The sequence below is a fragment of the Myxocyprinus asiaticus genome, chromosome 2 (genome assembly GCF_019703515.2).
Source record: "Myxocyprinus asiaticus isolate MX2 ecotype Aquarium Trade chromosome 2, UBuf_Myxa_2, whole genome shotgun sequence".
Lineage (NCBI taxonomy): Eukaryota > Metazoa > Chordata > Actinopteri > Cypriniformes > Catostomidae > Myxocyprinus > Myxocyprinus asiaticus.
In genome coordinates this window covers 38,372,044-38,391,409 of record NC_059345.1, presented here as the reverse complement: position 1 = coordinate 38,391,409, position 19,366 = coordinate 38,372,044, and the positions used below count along the sequence as shown (strand labels likewise).

The 19,366-nt window shown below is 39.3% G+C and overlaps 1 protein-coding gene across 4 annotated transcripts in view; it reads left to right on the top strand.

The window, feature by feature from the left end:
• LOC127450064 (ubiquitin carboxyl-terminal hydrolase CYLD-like) overlaps positions 1 to 19,366 on the top strand; it is a 37,572-nt gene that overhangs the window by 5,514 nt on the left and 12,692 nt on the right. For 2 of the 4 annotated variants that reach the window (XM_051713801.1, XM_051713793.1), the window contains exons 2-10: positions 7,057 to 7,684; positions 9,884 to 10,189; positions 11,753 to 11,858; positions 12,913 to 12,996; positions 13,885 to 14,001; positions 15,499 to 15,890; positions 16,363 to 16,528; positions 18,354 to 18,495; positions 19,088 to 19,210. In XM_051713801.1, coding sequence (XP_051569761.1) covers positions 7,193 to 7,684; positions 9,884 to 10,189; positions 11,753 to 11,858; positions 12,913 to 12,996; positions 13,885 to 14,001; positions 15,499 to 15,890; positions 16,363 to 16,528; positions 18,354 to 18,495; positions 19,088 to 19,210 — 1,928 coding nt within the window. In that variant the 5' untranslated portion in view covers positions 7,057 to 7,192. The remainder of the gene's footprint in view (positions 1 to 7,056; positions 7,685 to 9,883; positions 10,190 to 11,752; positions 11,859 to 12,912; positions 12,997 to 13,884; positions 14,002 to 15,498; positions 15,891 to 16,362; positions 16,529 to 18,353; positions 18,496 to 19,087; positions 19,211 to 19,366) is intronic. The other 2 variants (XM_051713809.1, XM_051713818.1) reach the window with 1 other exon arrangement.

Genomic DNA, 19,366 nt, shown 5'->3' with positions numbered 1-19,366 from the left:
AAATGAAACTGGAAAAAATTAAGTGCAGTTAAAATGTGTGTTGTTCAACTTTTTGAAAGATGGCTTTACAATAGTTGTGAAGGACAACATCTCTCTGGCAAAGAACCTACTTCATCCGTGCATTCTCTACCAGTTGGTATTTCATTGTCCTGGAAAATACATTGTGTGTGAATAAATTCGTTTTGTTCCCTCCTTCACGATATATATATATATCGCAATATCCAATTATTGCAATATCCAATTAACCCCTGGCTGAGGGGTCGGTGAATATTCTTGCTTTAGTGATTTTGCATTGAAAATTAAATTAATTTATTTAAAAAACGAAAAACTTTAGAAACAAATACATTTCTAAATTCAAATTGCACTCCAAATGAAATGAAAAAGCAATTAAAATAATGAAGTGATAAAAAAAATAAATAAAATAAGTAACCTATCATTTACCGTCAGGCAAGTCTCTGTCTAAACATGCCAGCGGAAAATTACTTGTGAAGACATAAAAACAATTATAAATGTAAAAATAATAATTATAATGATGATGATAATCACTGAAATATAAATCATGGTTCGAGGTGAACATGTTTTTGTATTATTTTATGCTTTAATCACAGATGAATAGGCTGCAGAGTTGTGATCTAAATGAACTGCTCTGTGGAAATAAAGCAAACTGAACTCAAAGCACCTCCTGAGCTGAGATGTCTGAGGTCATTTGCAGCACTCATAGATGAACCTGTTCTTGCAAAAAAAAAAAAAAAAAAATTCAGAAGACTGAAACAAAGAAAGAGTGAGAACCTTTTACATGCGCATTCCACGAGACTGCACGCATCCGTACAAACAGCATGTTATACATGCGCAATAGACGGTTTTTCTGTCATCTATCCTTAAAAATATAATAAAGTGTGTTTCTTCAAGCGAAGAATTATTCTGCGGGCAAATTATTTGTAATATTAATTTGATAATAATAATAGCCTAATAATAATAATGATAGTAATTATTTAATACTTTAATGGGAAAACGAGTCAAATATTGTCTTGACATCGTCAAAGGCATCAGCTATTGGCGATCACTCTGAGCATTGTTGATCCCCAAGATCATTGTCTGTCGGCACAACCCTAATGTGCATTTCACTCTATAAATTAACAAAATGTTCAGACAGTCTCCTTGCTGGTTTTTCAGACACATTCAGAATCATTACCGCTTTTGCCGGTGTCACTGTGGCTCGCTTCATGCGCGCGCTTGTAAAATTGATATTTTAAAGGCTCATTATTACGGTTTAGTATTTCTCTAATGTACATTTACATTTATTCATTTGGCAGATGCTTTTATCCAAAGCGACTTACAAAAGAGGAAAAAACATAAGCGAATCATCTTAAGGAGACAGTGGTACGAAAAGTGCCATATTACAAAGTTTCACTAGCATCAGAATAGCATTCAAAACAGATTAAAGTGCAACAAGGACATTTATTATTTATTTTTTTTTAGTGACTGGTTAAGTGCTCATGGAAAAGATGTGTGTTTAGCCGTTTTTTGAAGACAGAAAGTGAGTTCGCTTCACGGATGGAGTTGGGAAGGTCATTCTACCACCGTGGTATGATGAAGCTGAAAGTCCGGGAAAGTGTTTTGGTGCCTCTTTGTGTTGGTACAACAAGGCGCCGTTCCTTAGCCGACCACAGGCTTCTAGTGGGCGCATAGCTCTGCAGAATTTATTATAGGTATGCTGGAGCAGACCCAGTGACTGTTTTGTACGCCAGCATCAGAGCCTTGAACTTGATATGTGCATCAGCTGGCAGCCAGTGAAGAGAGACAAGGAGTGGTGTAACATGTGCTCTCTTTGGTTGATTAAAGACCAGACATGCTGCTGCATTCTGGATCATTTGCAGGGTCTAATTGCACATGCAGGGAGCCCTGCAATGAGAGTGTTACAGTAGTCCAGTCTAGTTATGACAAGTGACTGAACAAGAAGTTGTGTGGCATATTCAGAGAGGAAGGGTCTTATCTTCCTGATATTGTAGAGTGTAAATCTACATGATCTTGCAGTCTTTGAGATGTGGTCTGTGAAATTTAGTTTGTTATCGATGGTTACCCCTAGATTTCTGACCGTTTTGGAAGGCATTACTGTAGTTGCACCCAGCTGCATGGTGATGTTGTGTTCAACAGCAGGGTTGACTGGAAAGCCAAGGAGTTCGGTCTTGGCTGGGTTAAGTTGCAGGTGGTGTTACTTCATCCAGGCCAAGATGTCAGCCAGGCAGGCAGAGATTCAAGCGGTCACTGGGCCGCACTGGACAAGTAGAGTTGCATGTAATCAGCGTTGCAATGGTAAGAGAAACCATGTGCCTGAATGATGAGTCCCAATGATGTTGTGTATATAGAGAAGAGAAGTGGCCCAAGCACTGAACCCTGAGGTACCCCAGTAAGTAGCTGATGTGGCTTGAACACCTCACCTCTCCAGGCTACCTTGAAGGACCTACCTGAGAGATAGGAATTAAACCAGTCAAGCACAGTTCCTGTGATGCCCAGAGAACAGAGTGTGGAGAATAAGATCTGATGGTTGACTGTGTCGAAGGCTGCAGAAAGGTCCAGTAGAATCAGGACGGATGGATCTCAGCGACTCGGTGACAGACAGCAGGGCAGTCTCGGTGGAGTGTCCACTTCTGAAGCCTGACTGATTGTCATCCAGCAGCTTGTTCTGTGAGAGATAGGCAGAGATTTGATTGAAAACTGCTCTTTCAAGTGTTTTTGCCTTGAATGGGATGAGAGAGACTGTTCTGTAGTGTTCTGGTTGTGTGGGGTTAAGTGCAGGTTTCTTCAGCAGTGGGGTTACAAGAGCCTGCTTAAATGTAGTGGGAAAAATGCCTGTAAGTAGAGATGTGTAAATTATGTGTGTGAGTGCAGGTAGGACAGGTGGAGAGATGGCCTGGAGAAGGTGGGAAGGAATGGGGTCAAGGGAACAGGTGGTGGGGTGGTTGGAGAGGAGGAGTTTAGACACCTCAGTGTCAGTCAGAGGAGAGAACATAGAGACAGAGGAGTTGCATACATGAGATGGGTGTTTGACAGGGTGAGGTGCTGAGAATGTATTGCTGATGGTTATAACCTTATTAGTAAAAAAATGTGGCGAAGACATCTGCTGTCAGTGATGTGTCAGGTGGTGGTGGAGGAGGGCAGAGAAGTGTGTTGAATGTTTTAAACAAGCTGCGAGTGTCTGTGGTGCTGTTGATCTTGTTCTGGTAGTAGGAAGTTTTTTTCAGATTTAACATTATCTGAAAAAGTTGCAAGCAGAGAATGATACTTACCTAGATCTGCTGGATCTTTAGATTTCCGCCATCTCCTTTCAGCTGCCCTGAGGTCAGTCCGATGTTCACGAAGGTGTAGTACGTGCTAGCCTTGAGGAGAGAGGACAGATGTTGTTTAGACAGGTTGTTAAAGTAGAGCTTAGTGTGTCTGTGGCAGTGTTTACATCAAGGGTGGAAAATACATTTTGTGTGGGAAGAGAGGTAGAGACAGCAGTGGAAAGGCGAGAGGGTGAAAGAGAACGGAGGTTACGGCGAAAGGAAACCAAAGGTGGAGTCTGTTTTAATGTAGATGGTAGAGTCATGTTGAATTGAACAAAGTAGTGATCAGAGACATGTAAAAGAGTAACAAGAATATTTGAGTTGGTACAGTTACGTGTAAAAATGAGGTCCAGTTGGTTGCCCGATCTGTGAGTTGCTGTGGTGCTTAGTCTTTCCAAGTCAAATGAGGCCAGAAGAGCATTCAGATCAGTGGCCTGGTGCTTGTTTTAGTGTATGTTGAAATCACCAAGAACCACAAGTGGCTTACCATCCTCCAGGAAGGAGGACAGCAGGACATCCAACTCCTCAAGAAAGTTTGCCAGCTGACCTGGAGGGCGATAAATGACAACAACATGTATTTTTGTGGGTTGCTTTGTAGTAATACCATGGAATTCAAAAGTAGTATTGTTACATAGAGAAGAGTGTGCTGGAAAAAGTCCAGTTGTTATGAATGAGCAAACCTGTTCCCCCACCCCTACCGGTGTGTCGAGGGGTGTGAGAGAAGAAGATGTTGGAGAGAGCAGCAGGTGTTGCTGTATTCTCTGGACGTATCCATGTTTCTGTCAGTGACAGGATGCTGAGGGTGGACTGTGTGGCAAAGGCTGGAATGAAGTCAGCTTTGTTCACAGCTGACTGGCAGTTCCAGAGTCCCACTGAGAAAGAGAGCGGAGCAGGTGCTGGAGTGCAAAGTGGCCGTAGGTTGTGTGGGTTGCGTTTTGTCTTGCATCTATGTCGTGTAAATTGTCTGTAACAGATAACAGGGATGTGCTCGAAGGCATATGTTATTTGTGAAGTAGACATGTTAGTATGTACAAGGAAAATAAAAAAAGAGATGCAATTAAAAGATACTTAAGTGCTATGTTGAGTGGCACCTTGTCGTGTCCTTGCTCGATGGACTCGCACAGGTAGACTTGTTGGTCTTTACACAAGTAGGTCTTCACACGAGGAGGGCTTTACACGAGGGCTACCACTTCCGCTTCCGCATCAGCATTCATGTCAAATATATACACAATGCTAATGAGCTGTACAGTGAAAAAAGCAGGACACGCCTTAATGCTACTAAGCACAAAGCTAGTCATATGGGCAACCGAATCTATGGGTCGTGCGAGGTGAACGGCGCGAGAACAAATGTGACTTCAGTACACCACAAATAAATTATGTTACACTTTAGCAATAAATACTCTAAAACAAGTGAGGCATTGTTTATAGACACTAAAAACAACGATGTTTTTACACACACTGGACAAACAATGCTAAATCTAGCAGTGAATACCCTGGGACAATTCAAAACAATATAGCACACACACCAACACACGTTTAAGCGATGCAAGTTCAAGCCAGTAAACAAACAACACAAGTTTAGCAAAGAATACCAATCTACCACAAAGTAAAACAATGAAATAAACACACACGCAACTGCAGACTCCTGTAAATAAATTGCTTCTCCTGTAGAATGTAGAACATTGTTAGCAATGTTACTTGTAACATACTTTCTTAGCCCTGGAACTCAAACCATTTTCTGATGCCCCCCAAAAATATATATATTTAAGTAATTAAATTAATATCATAAACATGCGACAACTAGTGGACTAATTGCTTAAACTAACGACTAGTAGTTGACTAGGAAAATCTTTGGACAGGGGCAGCCCTAAATAGTATGCAAGTATAAACACCATGGGACCACGCAGCCATCATACTGCTCAGGAAGGAGACGCATTCTGTCTCCTAGAGATGAACATAGTTTGGTGTGAAAAGTGCAAATCAATCCCAGAACAACAGCAAAGGACCTTGTGAAGATGCTGGAGGAAACCGATAGACAAGTATCTATATCCACATTAAAACGAGTCCTATAGCGACATAACCTGAAAGGCTGCTCAGCAAGGAAGAAGCCACTGCTCCAAAACCGCCATAAAAAAAAAAGCCCGACTACAGTTTGCAAGTGCACATGGGGACAAAGATCTCACTTTTTGGAGAAATGACCGCTGGTCTGATGAAACAACATTTGAACTGTTTGGCCATAATGACCATCATTATGTTTGGAGGAAAAATGGAGCTCGGTCACAAATGGGTCTTCCAAATGTACAGTGACCCCAAGCATACCTCCAAAGTTGTGGCAAAATGGCTTAAGGACAGCAAAGTCAAGGTATTGGAGTGGCCATCACAAAGCCCTGACCTCAATCCGATTTGTGGGTAAATCTGAAAAAGCATGTGCGAGCAAGGAGGCCTACAAACCTGACTAGGTTACACCAGTTCTGTCTCAAGGAATGGGCCAAAATTCCAGCAACTTTTTGTGAGAAGCTTGTGGAAGGCTTACCCAAACAATTGACCCAAGTTAAAAAATTTAAAGGCTACCAAATATTAACAAAGAGTATGTAAACTTCTGACCCACTGGGAATGTGATGAAACAAATAAAAGCTGAAATAAATAATTCTCTCTACTATTATTCTGACATTCTCATTCTTAAAATAAAGTAGTGATCCTAACTGACCTAAGACAGGGAATGTTTTCTACAGTTAAATGTCAGGAATTGTGAAAAACTGAGTTTAAATTTATTTGGCTAAGGTGTATGTAAACTTCTGTCTTCAACTGTAACTGGTTAAACCTTCTAGCTAGCCTGTTGTGTTAGAGGCAGAAACAGACAGCTCTCAGTATTCTGCAGCACATATTTGGCTGGTCTGATTGTCTGGCGCCATAGTATTTCCATTCACATCACTTTTCTCATGCATTGTTGTTTGGCTAATGTTTGGGACAACATTGTGTAGCTAAGAACAGAACCACAGACAAAGTGCGATAAATTGGTGTACAGCATACACACCAGGACTGTTACACATTAATTTCATTCATTTGTATAAAAGATACTGAAAATAGTCCATCTATAGTTTTTATTAGCTTATTTTCTCTGTTTGAAGCACATGGAAATTATTAAATCGAAACAGATGCCATTTAAAATCATTAAGCATCATTGTTCATGTTTACATTTTTCTTTATTTTAATATTTTTCGTATTCATCAACCTTATGTGAAGTGACTGCATTCTAACCTTGTTTAGGCATATCTGCATCCTTCTTCAAAGCCTAAGAAGTCACTGCTGTTTGGTGAAGTCTAGTTCGAGTTTAAATTTGTTGAATCACACATTGTGGAATTAGAAAAACATGCAAGCATCCTTGCACAATGTTCCCGGCCAAGGCCTTGCAGTTGCTAATTAGGTTAATAATATGGCAAGTGCCAGCAAATCACTGCTATTTCCCTGAGGGTAGCAGGAGGGAATTCGTCAGAGCTGGCAATTTTAGGAGCCAACAAAAATAGTGGTACTTCCAAAAACAAGTTGGTTTTCTCTGTTCCAGACTGTGACAAACACATGAGCTAATAAAAATACTGGGATCTAGTACTATTATCATAGATATATAATAGACCAAGTTACTCTAGCAAACAGTAAAAAAAAAAGACTAACCTCCTCTTTAAGACTTTATGCATTCTCCATTTCATGAATCCCCTCCTTCTCTCTTTTCCAGCTCTTTATGTGTATTCAGTTCATCCATCCCTCTCAAAAGGTCATGAAGGCTCCTTATTCCTGGTCCTATTGACCCCTGACAACCTTCTGACCTTTGACGTGTGTTCCTGTCATCAATTCACTCCTGCTATGCAGTCATGAGCTCTGCTCTATGGAGCCAGGAGAAGCCTGCAGGCAGTTTCCGGGATGACTGGCGCTTCTACATTGTGGTGAAGGAGTGCACTGTGGAAAAGCCAGGCCAGAAGACCCTGCGCATCCCACGCGGCAGCCTTGGTCAGGCGTGCCAGGAACGCAACAGCCTTGGCCGCACAATCCCGCCTAGCAAGGGGAAGCGCAGCCTCCGGATCCTGGATCAGACAAATGTAGTGTTGAGCCTGGATGAGCGGGATGTGATGGAGCTGGAGGAGAAGCTCGCCGAGCTTCTGTTCCCTATCACCAACTGTGAGGAGCGTTACAGCCTGCTGTGTAACAGAGCACGTCTGGACAGGGCCCGTGACATCGGCTGCGGATCGAAAGTGCGAGTGCAGCTGAGGTCTGGCGATGAACCACTTCCAGGCGTGGTTCGCTTTAAAGGAGCCTTGCTGCCTGACCGAGCACTGAGCGGCATCTGGTTTGGTGTTGAATTGCTGGTGAGCAACACTGTTTGTCTTGTTTAATGTTGTTTGTCCTGTTTTGGGTTCACCTGGACCTAGAGGAATGACCAAAGTCAGCTATTGATGTATTCACTGTAATAATAGGGTAATGCTTTATATATTACATGTGGCAACCATGTGGTAATGCCAATTATTAGATAATCCAGTGAATTAAATACTTCACAAATGAAAGGCATTTTAATATAATTTTATTTATTTATTTATTTATTTATTTAGTGTCAATTGGATGGAAACCAAAAAGTATGCTATGATTAAACGATCAAGTCAAACAGTATTACACACTTTAAAACAGTAATACATTATAAATATAATTAGACAAGCTAAGTTTGAAGCCATTTTAAAATAGCCGATATACACACACCTGTAACAGCATATCAGTTGATTTGAATTGCTCCAAGTTGTGATATTGCTTGGCATCCATAAGCATCCTACAGTTATACTGGATCTGTTCCAAAACCTAGTGTGCTGCCTTCTGCTTACATAGGAAGTTGCCTTCTATGGCAGCATCCTAACCGAAATGGTGCCTTGCAAATGACTGATTTTTAACACTCTTCATAGGCATAGAAATTGCGCTCCTCATGTGCAGTGCACAGGATACTTGATTCACATTTGCTTTCGATACAGGTGACGCAAGAGGAACGACGCAATTCTCTAATGAGCAAAAATATACAAAGCACACATATATATACAGTTGTGCTCAAAAGTTTGCATACCCTGGCAGAAATTGTGAAATTTTGGCATTGATTTTGAAAATAAGACCGATCATGCAAAAAAACTGTCTTTTATTTAAGGATAGTGATCATATGAAGCCATTTATTATCACACAGTTGTTTGGCTCCTTTTTACATCATAATGATAACAGAAATCACCCAAATGGCCCTGATCAAAAGTTTACATACCCTTGAATGTTTGGCCTTGTTCCAGACACACAAGGTGACACACACAGGTTTAAATGGCAATTAAAGGTTAATTTCCCACACCTGTGGCTTTTTAAATTGCAATTAGTGTCTGTGTATAAATAGTCAATGTGTTTGTTAGCTCTCACGTGAATGCACTGAGCAGGCTAGATACTGAGCCATGGGGAGCAGAAACTGTCAAAAGACCTGCGTAACAAGGTAATGGAACTTTAAAAGATGGGAAAGGATATAAAAAGATATCGAAAGCCTTGAAAATGCCAGTCAGTACTGTTCAATCACTTATTAAGAAGTGGAAAATTCAGGGATCTCTTGATATCAAGCCAAGGTCAGGTAAACCAAGAAAGATTTCAGCCACAACTGCCAGAAAAATTATTCGGGATACAAAGAAAAACCCACAGGTAACCTCAGGAGAAATACAGGCTGCTCTGGAAAAAGATGGTATGTTTTGTTTTTTTGGCTTACTCAGAGTTTGTGTAGGAGTCGGTGTTGTGCTGGGAGCCAAACATTTGCTGGATTCCATCTCTAAGATAACGTTACCTAGTGTTGCAGTTTGTTGTTGCTGTTGAATAGCGGAAGAGAAGCTACTGTCTGAGGCAAGGCTCTCGGGAGCACGCGTAAACGTCACATCCTTTGGATTTTCCCGGCAAAAGCGACCCGCTCCCTTTGCATGAAAATCAGTCAACAGGCTTTAATAGGCAACCTAGGAAGTCCAGGAAGGGCTCATTTTTTAAGTTGCGTTACAAGCCGGTCACACATTGGCAAAAAAAAAAAAAAAAAAGGTGTACATGAAAATTTTTACATATTGCACCTTTAACTAATCATGAAAAGTGTCATTTGATCTATTCCTGTAGTGTCAAGATTTTCTAATTACAATATGTTTTGGTCCGTTATGTGCACGAATACAGTAGACAATCAGAAAATCTGTTTTAATTAGTCTACTGTTTAAATTAGACAACTTAGAATTGTTGTGTTGCACACTTTCTGTGTATAATTTAAAAAAAATGCAAACACAATTTGAAAACACTTGTTTTTATGCAATAAAGCAATTCAGGAACAATTCTCAGCTTGTTTTGCATGTGTAGCCTACATAAAGAATATGGCATACAGTTGCCCCACAAAAAGTATTTTAATTGAAGTGAATAATCACTATTACAATATCATCAATTGTGATTTTCTTCATAATTGTGCAGCCTTACTGCAAGCTGCTGAAAATGTCTCTTTTTCTTTTCTTTTCTTTTCTTTTCTTTTTTTTTTTTAGGAGGAGGGCCGGGGTCAGGGTTTCACTGAGGGCTCTTATCAGGGTCAGCAGCTGTTTCGATGTGAAGATGAATGCGGTGTTTTTGTTGCATTGGATAAACTTGAGCTCTGGGAAGATGAAGAGCTTGAGGTGGATCGTGTGACACTGGTAGATAATGACCCGGAAGTGGAAGGCGATGTCCCGCCACTGGAGATCAGCTCTAGAGTATTAGTGCAGACACGGGATGGCCCAGAAAGGGGAACTGTTATCTTCTGTGATTTACTGCCTGGCAACGAGAGTCTCGGATATTACGTTGGTGTTGATATGGTAAGTTAATAAAAATATTCAAATGGCCATTCACCCAGTTACAGCTCATTGAAACATTTTGGAGTACCCACAATTACAATGTGGTAGAATCCTAATGGTTTAGGATCCGAGCTGCTACTTCGGTTTCTGTCACAAGCTGAGGTGACTTCAGCATAACAATAGTTACTGAGATCCTGCATCATCATCATTGTACCCTTGGAACAAGGCACTATCCTTGCAGTTAGTAAATTGAAACTAAATAATACTAACTTGCAGTATATTTGTTCAGCCAGATTAGATGTCTGGAATGGTGTCATAAAAACAAAGATTTGTATTATTATTAGGAGCCGTTTACCCTGAACAGCCCTTGCATGCCATGAACGCAGGTGTCTCAAGATATGTGTTTAACAGGCGTTACTGTGCAAGAAACTGAAAAACGCAGCAAGACTTAATGCAACGGTCAAAAACACAGCCAATGGATGAAAAAATGGGTTCAGTGTGAACAGGCCGTTCACACTGAACCCATTTTAGGCTATTCAAATATGTCAAAATAGTTTGGATCTTCAACTCTCACACCCAGGATTGTGACCAACTGAACAAGCTGTCAGACAGACATCAGTCACTGAAGAAGTGGAGGGAAGGATAGAAGAGAGAGATGAGGGCTGGACATGAGAAATGTAGAAACAGATTGGTTTGTTCTGTGTGACCACCACAATGGCGTGCTGCCAAATGCTCACAGAGACACAACCATAACACGCCGTTCCACTGTTCCACTTTTTTTTATGCCCTCTCTCTCTCTCTCTCTCTCTCTCTCTCTCTCTCTCTCTCTCTCTCTCTCTCTCTCTCTCTGTGTGTGTTCTGGTAGCCGGGCCGCTCACTGTTCTCTGCTCTCTCAGCAGCGCTCAGCTGGACTTGAGATCTATCTAAACTGTGTAGATGTGATTAGGATTTAGGTTCTTGGAGTTTGAAGAGTTTTAGATGGTTCTCAGGACAGTATGTTACTATTAGTTAGTTTGAAATAGCATTACATTTCTGTGGTTACATTCCTATTAGTCGTTATTTTGATGTCTTGTTAATAGATTTCATAGAGTAGATGTTGTATGTTTGGGTCTATTTTGTGGTTTAATGCAGGTATTCATTTTAGAGCTGTATTTGAATGTAGCTATCGGTAAAATGTGTTAGGTTTTGTTTGGTTAAACAAAAAGGAAAGGTTAAGGAAACTTTATGAAAAGTTGTGAAATTAGTTTATGAAACAAATTTGATCAGAATTGGGAGATATAGATTATAACAGTGGAGATGAGAACAGACTGGTAAAAGGGTGTGGTTTAGAATTCAGAGACATCAGTAGTTTTGATTATAGTGTTGATCTAGCTATTAGATAATTCTCAGTTAGTGAGATGAGTCTTGTCTGGGTCAGAATAGGAAAGCAGAGAAATATTTCCATCAGGAGATAGAGACAGACAGGCCAAACTTAGTTTGGAATGTGTTTGTTGTGACGCATAAATGACAGTGCTGTAGATGTGAACTTTTCTCAGATGATTTAGGTCAGGTGCAGTAATAGGGTGCTGTACTTCTCACCCTCAGGACAATCCCATTGGAGACTGGGACGGGATCATCAACGGCAAACTGCTGTGTGATTTTGCCAGTCTTGAACACACCCGTCTCGTCCCCATCTGTGATGTGATGCCAGGTAAGGGCTCTCAGTACATACTTCTGTATTTGTCAGATGTTGATATTTGATGTTACTCTGGTTTCAATTAAGACTAGAAACAGGATGTTAAATGTAAAAAAAAAACATTCTTGGTTTCTAAATTGAGTTTGTATTCAAAAAAGTAACTGTTTCAAAGAGAACTTTATTTGTTGTTCCTTTTGGATTTACTTTATTAAAGTTTTTTTTTTTTTTTTTTTTTTTAATAACAATAGGACATATGAGATTTTAACATTTTTTAAATTGAGTTTCTTCTGGTAATAATAATTGTTTTAGATGTTTTAAAGTGTTTTTTCATCTTCAAGTCAGGGTGTAGGCAAAATTGTTGCTGTCAGAAAGCAAAGGGCACTGTGTCTGTGTGTGTGTGTGTGTGTGTGTGTGTGTGAGTGAGTAATGTTAACACGCAGTACACAGAAGCTCTTTTGTCTGAAGGCCTTGTTTTTGAGAGTGCAGTGTTGAGCTCTCTTTGTTCCCTCTATTTATTGATTTGTTTGTTTGTGTGCATGTGTATGTGTGTGGGCTACATGTCTTGACTATTAATTTCTGAAAGGCATCGCTCTTCCTTTGAAAACTTATTCAATCTGTCAAACTAAAGTATCTGTAAAAGGCATTAAACGCTCACTGTCAAAATTCTTATATTCAAAAATACAAAATTGCTGTCCTCACACTAAATTGGAAAACAGACTACAAAAACTCTTGCAAAAATACATTATTATTTTTTAAATTGCGTGGTAAAAAAAGTGCAGAGTGTAAGTGAGTGAGTAAAAATCACTATCTTTAATACTCCTCATTTTTTACATGTTTTTTGGCTTCACGCACCTGAAGTAATACTACTGGGACAATATAAGTTTGAGAACAACAATACTCTCTACTTCACAAAAATTCTTATATTCCTCATTTCTATCTACTTACTGTATGAATGGCTTACTTATAGTTGTCTCTGCATATTAAGCTAGGATAGTAAAAAGCATATTAACATTGAATAAAATGGCAATTCAGCTTTAATCGAAATTTGTAAGTCTGTATGTGCTTGCAGAATACTCCATGCAGGATCCGAGGCTGCCCAAAGTCTTTGCCAGCAGTGACAAGCCTGGCAGCCAGAGCAAACCAAAGAGCAAAGGTATTCATTCTACATACGTAAACACTCCTTATATAGATCAAAATTAATAACATTTATGAGATTTATAAATTGAAGCACTTAATTGAAGCACTTAAATTACAGGTGTAATATATTCTAACCTAGATTTATTTGACATGCCTTCAACACACAAACACAAGTTAGACACATTACAGTGCTGATATTCCTTGTGAATTCATTTAGTTAGAGTCTGCTTGAGATTACTTGTTACTGATCATATATGTCCAGTTGTATACTGTATATACTGTACATGAAGTGCTATAGGATATTCCACCAAAATGTTTGTGTTAGACTCTTCTTTGTGGGAATTACTCAGTGACACCCTTTATTAAGGACATCTGACATAAAGAACGGTCTGTTTTCCTTCTGCTCCCATGACAAAGAACTGTTGTCTGAGAAAGAATGGAGGGGAGATCATATGCATATAATTTTTAAGAAATGTCACATGCATCAAAGTAATTCTTAGGTAGTGTACTGATGTACATCCTGTAACAAAGTGATGTTTCAGACTTTTTTTTTTTTTAAAGTGATTCTTCCAGAAGCTCTTTCTTAATCTTAACATTAACTGTTAAGGATGTAGTAAGCATTGCTGAGCACTGCAGGAGTCAAAGCTGTGAGATTTGAGGTCTTTCTCTCTCTCTCTCTCTCTCTCTCTCTCTCTCTCTCTCTCTTTGTCTGTGTGTCACTCTCAGTAGCTCTGATGTATATTAGCTGTCATATACTGCTGTTCTGTCTGCACTTTCGAGTTTGACCTAAATTCTGTCCTGAAGATGTGATATCTGAGGAAATCTGAGGTTTAATTCACCCCAAATCCACACACACCCACAAGCACTGTTTACTCTGTATTTTCCTATCGTAACTCTTATTCAGGATTAGGCCTGCAGACTGGCAGCAGGAGCAAGTCTGAGTTTTATTATACGTTAAATGGCAGCTCGGTCGATCACCCCGCTCAGTCCAAAGCCAAAAGCTCATGGTACATAGATGAAGGTAATCAATACAGATGGAAGTCTGGAAAACTAATTATAAACATCTTAACAGCAAGGTGCCACCTCTCCAAATATCTAGTCTATAAAAAAAATAAAAAAAACTTTAGGTTCCTTTTAATAGTCTTGGCATGAATAAGTAATCACATGGTAATCAATGTTTTTTACTTTTGAATACATCCACTGTGATTTGAAGAGGCAACTTGCTGCTGAGGTCTTTTATTGAGAGTCTGATTCACTGTGATGTGAGTGACGCATGATTTCATACAGTAGCATGACATCATTGATCAGCTCAGGTCTAATTTTATGCATCTGTATGCTCTGTATTACAGAGTTGAAATTTGTGTTTGTATTTCAAATTCAGTTTTCAATATAAAATGTTATTGTAAGTCATTTAATAATTCTTAATTAATTCAGTAATTGAATTTAACTAGGTATTTTAGTTATTTTTTCAAAGAAATTGAAAACATTAGTCTGTTAATTGCAGAACACTTTAAATTGGGGGGGGGGCACTCAAGTGATTACTCCACTCATTCATTGTGTGTTTTTGTCTGTTACAATTGTCTGAACACATTGGGAGACTGTGTTCCTAGGAACATCCCTTTCATCTGTATAATATTACATATTTCATTTCACTCTTTACTAACATGCACTAATAGAGGTGGTTGTAGGGACAGTCTGTAATTGATTAAGGGTCCTGGGCTGCTTTCATTTTTATTCACCCGACTGTCTGTTAGTCACACTTTCTGGGCTCGATTCATGTGGTGGCTTTTTCCTTTAGCCCATCACAATGTTTCCCCCAATACTCATATTCATTTTATGTTTTGGACATTTTGAATTAGATGGTGTGTGCATCAGTGTGGAAAAATGGCCAGCATTGATCAGCTCTGAAAATGCCTCGTATTTTGGCTAAACTGTTGTTTATAAAATATGTATAGTAATATATTTAATTATCTTAATATATACTGCTGTTTAACTTTATGACATTTGAACCATTCATTATAAGTTCACGACATTTGCGTTTCACCATCTGGCTGAATGTTTGCCATTGCCGAACTGTGCCGTTCTGTACCGATCCAGGCTCGTTCACATGTTAACGTGATTTTTTTTTAATTTTTTATTTTTTTTTACAATTGTCGTGCTGCAAATTTAGGATTAGAATGAAAATAACAGACAATTAACCTGTCATGAGTCGCCATGTCATTAAAAGCCGCTCCACCGGCATGGTTCTCTGTCCTGAGTACAGTTGGATCACCATGCTGACAATTCCACATGGGAAACTGTTTGTAATCATAACTTACCGAAGCGTGGAAATGCTACTGGAACCGTTACTCACCACGCTCAGAACCATCTGTCCTTACGGAAAATCACCGTATCATTTGAACATGGTTTTTATTGATTGATCATTGCTTGATGCTCCACACTGATGCATCATCTGGTAATCATGACCTCTAGGTATTGCATCACAGCCTCTAATTTCTTTGGCTTTGTTTCCTGGTAGTTGGTGAGGACCCGGCCAAGTCATTGACAGACATGCCCCCAGACTTCAACCTGGCCTCATCCCCCTCTCGAGCTCCTCCTGCAACCACCTCACTGTCCAATGATAACAAGTTCCACTCTTTGCCCTTCAGTTTGAGCCGCAAAGTTGGCCCCAATGGGAGCATGAGCCACGGCCCCCTGTCACTGTCTGCAGGCTCAGTGATGGGGGAGCAGCAGGAGGTCTCGCCACCTGCAGTCACGCCTGCCCAGAGGCCACCGTCGCCCCCACAAGGTCAGCCAGGGTTAGAGGTCGGGTCAATGGTGGAGGTTAAAGAGAACCCACCATTGTGTGGGGTCATTCGCTGGGTTGGTCTACCTCCAGGACTACAGGAGCCACTTGCTGGGCTAGAGCTGGTCAGTATGTTCATGTGTGAGGAGTGTGTAAAAATATATCTTACAATTTTAATGCTGAAGTGTGAAATTTCTGTGGCACTAGTGCAACCAAATGGAAATGCACAAATTAAACATCGTTTTCAAACAGTTTTCCCAAATAATCTACCGACTGTCATTGATCGAACAAACAGATAGTCACATCCCAAAATTTATGGCACTGGTTGAATATGTGACTGTATTGGGCTGGTTAGGACGCTCAGCAAACAGAGTAATATTTTATAGCACCACAAATACACAGTGTTTACTGTTTTCGAGGAAATCAACCTTCCAATGGCTTACTTGTAGTTCTCTGCATTTTAAGCTGGGATAAGAGAAAGTATTTTAACATCAAGTTAACACACTTCAAGTTACACACTTATAATATAACTTGAAAATATAGCAATAAATATTATAAAAAAATATTCTGTGTATGTTTATTTCTGTATTTGTTTAGGAGGAGGAGTGTGTGGGCTGCACTGATGGCACATTTAAAGGGATACGTTATTTCACATGTCCACCCAAGAAAGCTCTGTTTGTCAAACTTAAATGCTGCAGGCCTGACTCACGATTTCCATCCTTACATCATTCACCCAACCCCATCGAACGATGCAACTCCATAGGTAAGGTTTAGCATCATTTGTCTGTCGAGGCCACTTTGGTATGATGTCATTTATGCAATGAAATGCAATGAAATGCAGATTAATTTTTAAGAATGACTTCAGTGCCCAAAAGTGTCCAATTACTTTAGAAGGCCACTGTAAATTCATTTTAAGTATTACTTTGAAATACTACTTGTATGAAAGTTTTATTATTATCATTATTATGCAGTGTGAGTTTCAGTGTTAAATTTGCGCTTAGTAACTATCAGAGAGTACCCACTGTGAACCAGAGACCTCATTTACACCTGGTATTATGGGTGTTTTCACACTTGATTCCTCTTTAAAAGAACCAAACTTAGACCCCTTTAAGTGGACCAAAAAGTAAACCGAATGAATGGGGACCCACTTCTCTTTGCATTCACATTGTCTGTGACCTTTGAATGGTCTATTTTTGGTCCGCTTTACCTGTTAGCTGTTATAAGATAAAATAATCATGTTTAATGGTCTTAAAAAGAATAAGCAGCATAAGTACAGGTGTCTTTGTTCTGAATCAATTGTATTTTTATATAAAAATACAGTATTTAGAGGCAAAATTCAACATTCAATCATGGTAAATTAAAAATAAGATTGATCACAATTAATGTTTATTCCACTGACAGCCTCGCACTACATCCATTAATAGAATACTATAGTAATATATTGTATATACAGTATACTGTACAATAGTCTGTAGTAATTTGTAAGGTTTACGCGGCTTTCCAGTGCGGTTCGGTTAAACCCTCAAATCTTCATTTGCACAGAACACTGAAGATACATGGTTGAATTTGGTTTGTGTGTAGTTTACAATAGCTTTAATATGCTTCTCACTCTGTCATCAACTTTGTCTTACCTCTGCGTGTTGTCATTACCGGTGTACAGTAACCTATCAGGGCCAAACATGTTTGGCATTATGCAAATGGAGAAAATCAAGTGTCCCTGCAGCGCTTCGTCACAATGCACTTTTTTAGCAAACCATACTCAGACCAACTCCCGAGATGGTCTCGGTTCTGTTAGTTTTAAAGGAGTCTGAGATAGTTTGGAGTGTTCTCATATGGGTCACAAATCCCACGAACCATGCTCAGACTCCAGAAACAAACCAAGTGTGAAAACAGATGCATTTCATGTGATCCGATCACAAGCGGACAGCGCTATATACAGGTGTACCTTCGTTGACTATGAAGGTAATCAAAAACGCATGTGACTAGACTACATTGCATTTGAGGTGTAAGGCATCCCAGACGGCAGCGAGTTTTAAACTCTGCTGGTTATGTGCGGTTTTAAAATGGAAATTTTGGTCAGAAAATTTGAACCTCACAGAACTTCTTTAGTGTGTCTAATATCAATATGCAGTAACACAGATGAGAATAAGCACATCTGAATCTTAGATAATACAGGTACTCTACTAAAATAATGGAGAATTCTGCTAAAAATTACTAGTTTGCACTTATATTCAAATATAACAGAAAATCGGTGCACGGATTTTTATCACAATTTTCTTGTCTTTGACTTTTTTGTAGTTTATCATCATCATGCAGTAATACACTGATGTAGAGACTCATATGAAGTCATGAAATCAGAGACCCTCCCCTCAAAAGTTGAACTCGTGTTCACAGGAGTCGCATTTGAGACACATGCTAATACCAGATGTAAATGGTGATGTCTCGCCTGACCTCTTGTCATCGCATCACCCTAAATGCATCTAAGTACCAGATTTAAACAGGGCCAGAGAGTATTCAGGGAGGCACAATAACATTTTTATTGATATGTCTCGTCAACATGTCAATCTGTATGTGTGTGTTTGCTGTAGCATTTGGGGGTTACCTGAGTGAAGTAGTTAACGAGAACACTCCTCCTCGGACGGAGAATGACAGCTTAGAGGTGATGGTGGGAAAGAAGAAAGGAATTCAAGGACATTATAACTCCTGCTATCTAGACTCCACTCTATTTTGGTGAGAACACACACATTGATTCTTACTCAGACATACACTGAAAAGGCCTCACTTCATCATAGACACTCACATACTTGCACATTCTGACAGGAGCATACATTGACTCTTTGAATCTCCATGATATCTACACAGAGTTCAAAGTGGATTTGAAATTAACTTTTGAAGCAGGATTATGAATATTGTTGTCATGGAACTGTTACCCAAAGCATCACATTGTAATTAACATCTGCTCAATATCTTAAAAGATCAGATTTACCAATATTCTAAATCATAAAAGTCTCAAAGACATCTGCTGAATGTCTTATTGACATTCGAGTGGAAACATCTTATAGATGTATTGCAGATGAGCAAACAACCAAAAATATATGTCTTCCAGATGTAAACACGCACATCAAATAGGTGTCTGGGTAATGTTCGTGTGCTAGCTGGGTAAGCTGTTGTCAAGTTTGTAGTTTAGAGCAGATAAGGGTTGGAGCATTACATTTGTTTGACATTATTGTGATGCATAGAGATTAGTTTGAGATTACAACCTAAGTCTTTTATTAAAGTCACATTTGATACATTTACTGTTATATCTCTTTCTGTATGTCAGTCTTTTTTCTTTTAGTTCTGTGTTGGATACGGTGCTTCTGAGGCCCAGATCTAAGACTGATGTGGAATACTACAAAGAGACACAAGAGTTACTACGCACAGAAATAGTCAACCCACTGCGGATGTGAGTGACATGCACTTTTATTGCAGTTTATTACTGCACATTATTTGACTGCTTTGTCTCTATTAGTCAACTTGTATGACTTTTAAACATTGAACTATCTGAATAATTTATTTTACTGATTCTCTGACAGAATTGGTTGTAGTCTTTTATTACACT